The 10,196-nt window shown below is 50.3% G+C and overlaps 3 protein-coding genes across 3 annotated transcripts; 1 reads left to right on the top strand and 2 right to left on the bottom strand.

The window, feature by feature from the left end:
• Positions 1 to 2,597: 2,597 nt before the first annotated feature.
• On the top strand, positions 2,598 to 5,357 carry BDV14DRAFT_189363 (transcription factor domain-containing protein; the record flags this gene model as incomplete). Its single annotated transcript, XM_073771185.1, has 3 exons — positions 2,598 to 2,720; positions 3,096 to 4,786; positions 4,859 to 5,357. The coding sequence occupies 3 exons, from the start codon at positions 2,598 to 2,600 to the stop codon at positions 5,355 to 5,357; spliced, it is 2,313 nt and encodes a 770-aa protein (XP_073628789.1).
• A 64-nt stretch (positions 5,358 to 5,421) lies between these two features.
• BDV14DRAFT_208550 (TauD/TfdA dioxygenase family protein) lies at positions 5,422 to 6,598 on the bottom strand (the record flags this gene model as incomplete). The annotated part of the gene is made up of 3 exons (XM_073775437.1): positions 6,396 to 6,598; positions 5,786 to 6,349; positions 5,422 to 5,729 (listed from the first exon to the last, which is right to left on the bottom strand). Exons 1-3 carry the CDS (start codon positions 6,586 to 6,588, stop codon positions 5,422 to 5,424), a joined length of 1,065 nt encoding a protein of 354 aa, XP_073628788.1. The 5' UTR covers positions 6,589 to 6,598.
• Positions 6,599 to 7,754: 1,156 nt separating this feature from the next.
• BDV14DRAFT_172115 (DUF4267 domain-containing protein) lies at positions 7,755 to 8,390 on the bottom strand. Its single transcript, XM_073768541.1, has 2 exons — positions 8,273 to 8,390; positions 7,755 to 8,198 (listed from the first exon to the last, which is right to left on the bottom strand). The coding sequence occupies exons 1-2, from the start codon at positions 8,361 to 8,363 to the stop codon at positions 7,927 to 7,929; spliced, it is 363 nt and encodes a 120-aa protein (XP_073628787.1). The 5' UTR covers positions 8,364 to 8,390; the 3' UTR covers positions 7,755 to 7,926.
• Between the last annotated feature and the right edge of the window lie 1,806 nt (positions 8,391 to 10,196).

Below are 10,196 nucleotides of genomic sequence, written 5' to 3'. Positions count from 1 at the left end.
TCCTATAGGAGATATGGTGGGCAGCGTGAGCATATAACATCCGCAAACGCACCAGCATTGGTTCATAGGTACTCTAACCACAGGCGGTTCAATATGATCTGTTCACAAAGAGGTCAAATAAAGAAAGGTTTTACATTAGCTGGAACAGACTAAAACACGCACAGTGAGAGCTCGTCTTTGTTCTTGGATATGTGGCGTCTTGGAGGATCGACTGGCCGTCCTCGGTCCGAACTCCCTCGGTTCAAGAATCCTTCTCGTTTCAAATATGTTACCGTAACAACCAGAAGCGCTCGGTGGAGTCACAGAGAGTTCAAAGCCATAGTTGCTATTGTGCTCAGTATCTTGCAGTGTTCAGGCGGGCCGCGGTTGTTGTCGAATCCTCAACCCTCCCTCTACGGCATTTTATAATAACCAAGGAGCTATGGCAGTCTGATCTAGTAACCAGTGAGCTACTTTCCATTGGTCTTGTTCCTCAGAGACACAGTAAACCATACTGATCGATCTATTTTAGGCTATTCAGATACTGGTTATCTGCCTCTTCCCAGGCCGATAACCCCCGCAACGACCAGGAGATCTCGAGCCAGACAACACCACAGACCTATCGGCATAAATTCCACTCGAGACACTAAGGGAAAGCTAGATAGACATATCACTGCAGCTACCCCGCAGGATCTGGCACGCCGAGCCTGATAGCTCTTGATTTTACCTCGCCAAGATCCCACCACGTTGTCGAGCGTTCCGGCGGCCGTATACTGGGCTTCCTATTTGCCTATTGCAAGCCCCTTTCCTTCGCTCGATCTGGGCAGTCGGGATGTATGACAGGGAACCCCCGCCCCCGCATAGTTAGAGGGGAGGGTCTTGAAAGCTGTTCACCGCGTGGCCTTGGCCCGACAGAATATTGCATCTGGTGGGATGCCAGGCTCTCTAGGACTATAGATAAGGATAGTATCCCTGGGTTTGTAGCAAAGAATTCCTCTATTTATCCATACTTTTGCTGCGCCCCTCCCCCTGCGTATGATATCAAGGACAATGGCTGTCGAGGCGGAGATCAAAGCAACCCATGCGAACTATGTGGAGGACAACGAAAAAGGAGCCTTATCTTCGACGGAATCCGACCCAACTTTCCAGTACGATGAAGCGCTCGTGAAGCGCATCAAGCGCAAGATTGACGTGCGGCTGTGCGTGGTCGTCGCAATTATGTACACGGTTTGCCAAATTGACCGGGTAAATCTTGCAAACGCGTACGTATCCATCTCACCACCACAGATCTCTGCTAATCGCCATGAATAGAGTTGTTGCAGGTATGGGCGCCGAGATTGATCTTACCGGGACGAACTATGTATGTTTACCCTACCCCGTCCTCCAAATAGCTTTGCCAGAAGACTAACACCCAACTTCCAACATAGTCAACAATGGTCGCCGTCTTCTTCCCCACGTATACCGTCTTCCAACCCCTTATGACCGTCATCGCACGCAAGATCGGTCCGCGCATATTCATGGGTTTCATAACGGTAGCTTGGGGTTTGGTAATGGTGGGCATGGGGCTGGCGAACAACTGGCGCGAACTCGCTGGTCTTCGGGTTATACTGGGTCTCTTTGAGGCTGGACTTTTTCCAGCTGCCGTGTTTCTAATCAGTAGTTGGTACATCCGTCACGAGACCGGCAAGCGCATTGGGCTGTTCTATCTCATGGGGAGTGGGCTTAGTAGTTTTGGAGGCATTCTTGCATACGGAGTAAGTGCGTTGCAATCCTCAGCAGAGATTAATGCTAACAGCTTTCTGCTAGCTACAACAAATGCACGGTCTACAAGGACACGCAGGCTGGAGGTGGATCTTCATAATCGAGGGTGTGCTGACTGTCGCGATCGGACTGATGGGATTCATCCTGATCGTGGACTTTCCCGAGGACGCGCGCCGGACGCGGTGGTTCTTGAAAGATCACGAGATTAATATCATGATTGATCGCGTTCAGAAAGACCGAGGCGATGCGCATGTTACCCCGTTCGTCTGGAAGGAGTATTTCGGTTACGCGTTTGAGTGGCAGGGCTGGTTGCTCGCTGTCAACTTTTTGATGACGGCTATTGTTATGTGAGTTGTCGTGTGCCATCATCAAGTTCACGGGCACAAGGACTAACAAGCACAGCTACGCGGTATCATACTTCCTCCCCATTGTCCTCATGGAAGGTCTCGGATTCGATGTCGCAGAGGCTCAAACACTGACTGCCCCTGTAAGCCCTATTTCCATAGCACAACCACCTGAAATGATACTGATTACACAGTGCTTCTTATTTGGTACGTTTCTCGGTCTAACAGAAAGTTATTTCTCCGACAAATACAAAACGCGCGGCATCATCGTTGTGATAAACGCAGTCCTCCAAATAGTTGGCGTCGCATTACTCGGCTATGCGTCCAACAACGGCGTGCAGTATTTTGGCGCGTTCGTTTTGACCGGATCCTGCAATGCAAACATTCCTGCCTCGTTGACCTACCAGTCAAATAATATCACTGGTCAGTGGCGAAGGGCGTTTGGCTCTGCTTTAATTGTTGGTGCTGGCGGTGTTGGGGGCGTTATTGGGGGGCTGGTATTTCGGGACCAGGATGCGCCGGAGTATAGGTTCGTACAATTCTCTGTACTTTTCGAATGAGAAGTACCTGCTAATATCGCTTTGCAGGCCCGGGCTATGGACATGCTTCATTGCGGCAGCGATAACAATCGTCTCGGTGGGTATTACCACGATAACCATGGGACGGACAAACAAGAAGCAAAAGAATGGCCTGGTGATATTCGATACACCAGGATTTAGATTTACCCTCTAGCCTTAAAAAGCGTATTGTGTCTAGGCAATCTAGATAAATACTAGTTAGGTAGAAGATTATCTAAAACAACTAAGTATGGCGTGCTTCCCCACGCAATGACAAAACAAATTCCACACCAATGGCCGCGATGACGAATTAGCACAACTTCAATAGCAATCGCCTTCAAGTGCGGGGGTTGATTTTCTCTCCCTGTTCCACGGAGATGTTCTCCTTTCAAAATATTCCAGACCCAGTTCGGTTCTAGTCCACTTGCGCTGTTTAAAGGATACATAAATGGAGGAAACCCGCATCCGAAAACGCATACCCAAATCTTGCCGCAGGTGCCACAGGCGCAAACAGCGGTGCGTTGGCGCGCCGGTCTGCGGGAACTGCGAACTTGCGGGTCAGACATGCATTCGGTCTGATAGTGTTCCCTCGTGGCATCATGGGATGTCAAAGGGCGCCCTTGCGGCGAGGATTGAGAGCTTGGAGGCGCAACTTGCTGCTTTGACTGAGGGGCGTGAGTCCCATACCAGGGATGAAGAAGAGCGGGAGCGCCAACGACATTGCAGCAACAGCAATCATGCATCTCCGGCCCTCGGACAAATATCAAATGCTCGCCCCAGATCAGCCTCCAGTTCCACTTCACATATCCAACCAACCACACCACATACCACATCTCCCGACACCGGGTCGAGCGCCGTAATGCACTTCCTAATCCAAGGGCACGGCTACACCAACAAACCCAAAGAACCCAGTTCTAATACAAACACAAGCACCAAAGAAACCCCAGAAGGCAACTACCTAGGCCCATCATCCGGCCTTTCAATAGCCGAAAACATAAGCCGCATAGTCCAAGACGCAGTCTGGAAATCTATCCCCGTCAACGAAACAACCGAGTTCCTTGCGCCTTGCGAGAATGAATCTACTGGTCCTGCAAATGCGCCTGATGATGCGATGGGGAAACGGCTTTTGGATGCTTACTTTAAGAGTATGCAGATGCGGCTGCCGTTTCTTTGTCGGGATGAGATATACAGACTTCATGCGCGGCGGTATGATTCCGTCCTTATCGAGTCAGGAAGTGCCGAGGGGGGAAATGCAGAAGCGCAATACTCCCGGTTTAAGATATTCATGGTTTACGCCATTGGGGCCGCGATCCTCCGCATGACGGAGATGTACGATTCTACGCCGCCGAGGCATTACTTTGTTACGGCTATGCAGTATCAGCCTGCTATCCAGGAGAACCTATCTATCAACAGTATCGAGGCACTCATGTTGTTGGCAATGTATAATCTGCAGAGCTCAGCGAGTTCCAGCGTCTGGTACATGATGGGTCTTGCGACGAGAATCTGCGTCGATTTCGGCATGCACAGGGAGGCTGGATATAGACGGCTGAAACCCTACGAAGCACAACGACGGAAGAGATTGTTTTGGAGCGTTTATTTGAATGAACGATCTGTGTCTTGGAGTCTGGGGAGACCGTTTAGTATCCCCGATGAAGAAATCGATGTTCTACCTCCAGCTGACGTGGACGATTCGCTTTCTGAAGACGCACCAGAGCATCTCTTCCAGCAACCCCGAAATCCAGAAGAACAATGGGAGGGCCCAAATATTCGGTGTTTTATCGCTTGCATAAAACTCTCCCGCATCTCCTCGACAACTCGATCCCGTGTTTATCGACTAGACAGGGACTTACCTACCCTCCTCCACGAAGTCCACCCTATTCTGGAAAGTCTAGAAAGCTACCAGCGCTCCCTCCCCTGCCTATCAGACTACGAAGACGACTTCATCCACATGCACTGGAACAATGCGACGCGGACACTGCTTCACCCATTCCTATCCATCTTACCACCAGACGACGAATTAGCGCGGAAATGCCTGCATGTTTCGGGCCAGATGTGTCAGTATTTCAAGCGGCTGAGGCAGCGCGATTCAACGTGGTATTCTTTTCTACTGATTAATACATTGTTTATGGCGGGGTTGACGATTTGGTTTGCTTCCCCTATACCTTCACTCCCTGTCCTGTGTTATCTGAGGGTAATGCTAATGCTAATGCGTTGCAGTCTCTGCCTCTTCCGCTCCCCCCGCCTCTGGAGCATAAGCGTCTCCAATGACCTGAGAGCATGCTCATCCGCCCTCTTCGTTATGGCCGAGCGACACCCGAGTGTCCGGAAATACCGCGATGCACTTGAGACAGCGATAACAAGGGTAATGGACTACGTCAACGACGCTCAAACCCAGCAAGACCAGGGCCAAAGTTATCCAGGGACAGCACCGACAGGAATTGACAAAGCACGAGGGTTTCAGAGTGACCTTGGGTACAGTCTCGATCGATCTATAACGGATCCGCCAACGCCGGGGTTCCTGATTCCGTCGCCGCAGGCGAGTAGGGGGGTTGGTGGGGAGACGCCGCGGACGCCGGAGTTCGATGGGAGGGGAATAGGACTTGGTAATGGGATGGCGATGGGTATGGGGTTTCCCAGTGGTTTGTTTGCGGATGATTTTTGGGCGGGGGATGCGTTTAGTTTGCAGATGGGGGAGTCGTTTGGTGTGCGTGTTTAGCTATGCGGAAAGTATTCGTTTTATTCCAATCAAAACAAGTAAACTATGCTATCAAATCGGAAATCTACCAATGCACAGGCCCAAGTTGATCTTCAATATCCAGATCTTCTCGTCTCGACTTGCTGTTGGGATCAAAGTACGGCGCTTCACCGATTCCAACAGCGCGGTTCCCGCTTCGGTCACCCTGCCCCTCGTAGTCGAATGTAGCAGTGTGGAAGACACTCCGGTTATCCCAGATGGCGATGTCGTTCGGCTGAGCCCACTTGAAGCGCACTTGTAGGTCATGGCCGTAGGAAATCAGGTCGTGGAAGTACTTGAGCGTGTTTTCGCTTTCGCGGGTAGTCAACCCATTGATGACTTTGGGGAATGTGCCTGCATTGTTGTCAGTTTATTATCATCCAAGGTAACGTAAGTAGAGGGTGCCATACCAACAGGGAAGATACTCTTCCACCCCGTAATCGGATTCGTCCTAACAACAGGATGCTCGCTGCTCAATTCACCACCAATATTCAAAGGCGACCCGCGCGGCTTCTCATATAATCCAAACCCACCGCGCTCAGCAGCACGATGAAATCCATCACCAGTATGCGTAGCCGTCAACGTCTCCAAGAATTTCCGATAAGGCTTGCTAATCCGATCATAGAGCTCATACCCACTCGCCCAAAGCGTATCACCACCCGTCTTAGGAAGGAGAGTCAAACGCAAAGCAGAAAAGTCAGACGGCGCTTGCTCGAACGAGATATCGCTATGCCAGATAGCAGCTAGCTTTCCGTAAGATCCCTTGTACAGCTTCTTGTGCTCACGCGAGTCGATCGTACTGATTTGGGGGTCGGAGTCGCCGAATTCGCGCTGGTCGTTGACGACGGGGTGGATGTGGAGCTTGTGCTCGGGGGAGCGGCCGGTTAGGTAGCCCAACTTTAGGATGAGTTCTTTTTGGAGCTCATTGGTGAGGTTGTCTTGGGCGCGAAAGAAGACGACGCCGCGTTCGGCGACTGCATGTCATATTAGTTGATGTTAGAGAAACTCGGAAAAACATACTTAGGATGGCAAGATCCCGGATGCGCTCATCGGAATCTGGGGCGTTGAGGATGTCGTCGACAAGGTTGATTGAGCCCTTGGGGAATTCGTTGCCGATGACGGGGGTCAGGACGGTCTGCTCGAAGCCATCGAGAGACCCGGACGAGTACTGCCTGGGGTGAGAGGGAGTTTTAGATGGAATTGGAACAGTCATTCTCTTTGCGTTGTACTATAGATAGCGGAGTTGATGTTTTTCAGACTCAATGTGGTCTACCAGCTTATATAGGCGTTTGTATACTAGTTATCGGCTCATCGGCTTTCGGCGATAAGATTCGCACCGTTGCGCCATTCCTATCGACGATGAGCTACCGATGCTTGTCCGCAAACTAGCACGAGATCGGTGCGGGGATCTGCGTAATCGCCAGTCAATCATGTTCTGACGTTTGGTCGATTACCGTTGAACGCAATATGCCCCGTGGATGGCGAAATCGTGGGGGAATCTCGGGCCACTCAACCACGACATCGGACTGACTCACACCACGCACGAGATAAACACGGAGATGGCGCGATTGTTATCAGGGGCATATCTTACCCGATATATATTTCCCGAGGGAATGTATGGCATCGGTGATAGCATTAAGGCTGGTGAACGTGTCAGTTGGTCGCTCGGATATACTTCACGAACAGGCCGCTGAGATGATAGTGATTGCTCCCCGGCAACAGGGCTACTCAGCAGTATTGGGTACTGCACGAATAGATACTCAATTTCTCCTGTCAATAACATAATCCACTTTCCTCCCGATGGTTACCATTGCAGGTAGTTTCAATGTTCGGAAAGATCCGTGAGGCTCAAGCGCGCCGGCGGGAAGAGATTTACTCTGATCTGACAGCCCTTACACTGTTGCTTATAGACAAACGTTAAAGTGAGCGCTTAACAAGACGCAAGATCTTTAGTATTGGTGATTTAGGGCTCGAGCAAATCATCCGTCGTCACTGTATTGATCGCACCTTCCTTTTATGTGCTGAACTATGCCATTATAAAGGAAGGCACGACTAATCGCAACTTCGCGGGGCAGGAAGGAGCGTCCCCGGTTTGTTTTGATCGCACCTTCCATGCATTATCGCCTTGAAGACAGTTTAGGAAGGCGCGACTCTTGCACTTGAACACCAGATAGGAAGTCGCGACAAATCGCCCCATCATCTAGAGATTCTGATATCTTTGACTAGAGGCTCTGCAAAATGAACACCAGACGGAGGACGCCAACTTTTATGAACACTTCATCTGTTACGTTCTAGTACTCGCTGTCACAAGACACTGGTTCCAAGGCCATCCAGGCAAATGACATCATATTCTGCATTATCAGCCGAGTTCTAAATCGCCCTGGCTTGACCATGCTATCATCTCCGCAGTATGTTGCCAATTTATGCACACCGAGTTTCCTTGATATTTTAGTATCCTCTGGACCGGGCTCCTCGTTGGAGAGAGTGTTCCTTGTAACATCCAAGCATTAATCCCCACTGAACCCCAAATCCAAGCCATAGACCCACTCGATCACGACCAAACAAGACACCCCGCAACAACATAACAAACACAAATATTAAAAACATGAATCCGGTGCCCCTGCCCATGCGCCAGACAAACCATTGTATCCGACCACCCTGCCCCAGTCGCATACAAGCAGAGCATTATCCCCGTAAGTTGTCGCGTGCTGTACAGACTTGAAAGCAGGAACATGAATCCTACTGCGATGTTTCGGCCGCCGAGGGCGGGGCCGAAGGTGGACATGTCGGTGTTTGTGCGGGGGAGGCCGAATGTTAGGACCGCTTTGGTGTAGAGTGTTAGTGAGGGTTTGAAGGTAGGTAGGGATAGATTGCTTGGATTTGTATAGGGAACATACAGCGGACGGGGTTGATGAACCATAGTGGGCCGGTTGTGATGAGGATGATGCCGATGGTGCGGACGAGGTAGTCCGCGATGGTTCCAATCATGGTGAATATCTAGGTAAAAGATTTAGTATGGGCTCTAGCTACTCCATCAAATTCTTTAGAGCTGGGCGGGGCCTGGTTATTTATAGCCAGATATGGTCGGCGCCTCGCTTTCTTTGACGGACTTAAGCAAATATACATCAAGAGATCGTCATAATACGAACCAGTAGTATAGTTCGATCATACGCCTGTCTCTTCCAAGCCAATCTGGTTTCCAGGATCATCCGAATGTGGCTTGGTCTGAAGACCAGTTACTCGAAGCTTACGGTAGTACAGACGAAGATCCCAAGAAGTGGGCAGTGTCGTTGAGGAGTCACACAAAGAAAGTGGCTGGATCGGTATATTGGGACATGGAGGCAAGGGGTTCGGAGACTTGAGCGTACTGTAACCTCCCATGTTCAGAGTCTTCGTCGTACCGGATTTATGCACTAAAGAATTATTGACATCAACATCAATGTGTGATTGAAGGAAAGCATACATAGTGGCGAATTTAGTATGCAAGGAAACAGGGATAAACACATCCGACCAAATGTTGTTCTTCCCCTTATCCCTCCTACAACAAGATTGAGGTGAGGGCGTGCGGCTCGATGATCTCGCTTTATGACTTCATAATATATCGTAGAAGTACTACCTAACTATTCCCTGCACATTCTGAACGAGTAACAAGCCACCGCCATAACAATTTCTCCAGCATCAAAACGCAAGCAAGTCGGACCAAAAGTACTGACTCTAGAGCTAAGCTAAAAGCCCGGGTTGTTCGTCCTCCACGAACTTCAAGGTAGTGCCTTCGAGCTATTTCTAGGACGACCAACCGGCTTCTTCTCTGCGCCGTGTATAATGACGCAGTGCCTTGTCAAGTTCCCCTGATTCTGGTAGTATTTGGGGCACTTTTCGCACCGAAACGTGCTTGTACTCGCTGTGAGGTGTGACACGAGGATCTCCTGGCTTGATTGCTTTGATTGGATCTGCCGGACAGAGCTCAAAGCAATGTTTCGCGTAGACGGCCCATTCGTGCTTTTGGATGGCTGAGGTGTGGCATTTGGCGGGTTCACTTGGATCCTGTTGGGTCAATTAGCGAAGTACCATCTCTAAGTGATCAGGCGGCGAGGGCACGAACAAATCGCTGTTCTCGAGCATGGCGTGGAAATAGCCCTGCTGCACGACTTGCTGGGCCAGCTGGGTAGAATCATTTTGCACAGCACCAAAGGTTGCTTCGGAGGCGGGCTGGAGGTGGTCTTGGGGCCAAGGGGAGTTGTAAAAGTTGAATTGGGGCGCGGCACCGTCAGTAGAATAGAAACCCCCAGGCCCGTTGTGGAACGGTCACAAATTGATAGTAGGCTGAGGGATATACCCAGTAGAAGGAAGGCCCGGGTCGGTCAAGAGAGAGGTATACTGCTTCAAGTCCGTAAAATGAGAGGAAAAGGTAGGGTCGAATTCAACGGCAGCTTCACCCCGTTCGTTCCAGTAGAACGTGGAGTAAAAAGAGTTTCGATTGTATTCAGTCGGCACTGAGCTCTGGTCATTGGGAGCTTCTAGGACATCATAGCTGTTCCGGCGTCCAGTTCCATCTTTCAACTCGTCCACACCTCTACCCGCAACCAACATTAGCTCTCAACCATCCTCCAATGGTTTTCCCTCATCCAAACGTCATCAGGAGTCTGAAATATAGACAGACCCCTGGTGGAGAGAAGCATACGGCTGAACATTACTCGTTGTAATGCAGCGGGACAGGTGGGGATTGTGCAATTGTATTGCAAGGCTATTTCGCGCGCACGATGTACAATAGATACTCGAGAAAGGCATTCTCTGTCCCATAGGTATCCCAATGACTGGGTT

This window comes from Aspergillus stella-maris, assembly GCF_047715825.1.
Source record: "Aspergillus stella-maris strain CBS 113639 unplaced genomic scaffold BDV14scaffold_23, whole genome shotgun sequence".
Lineage (NCBI taxonomy): Eukaryota > Fungi > Ascomycota > Eurotiomycetes > Eurotiales > Aspergillaceae > Aspergillus > Aspergillus stella-maris.
This window is presented reverse-complemented; position numbering and strand designations above follow the sequence as displayed.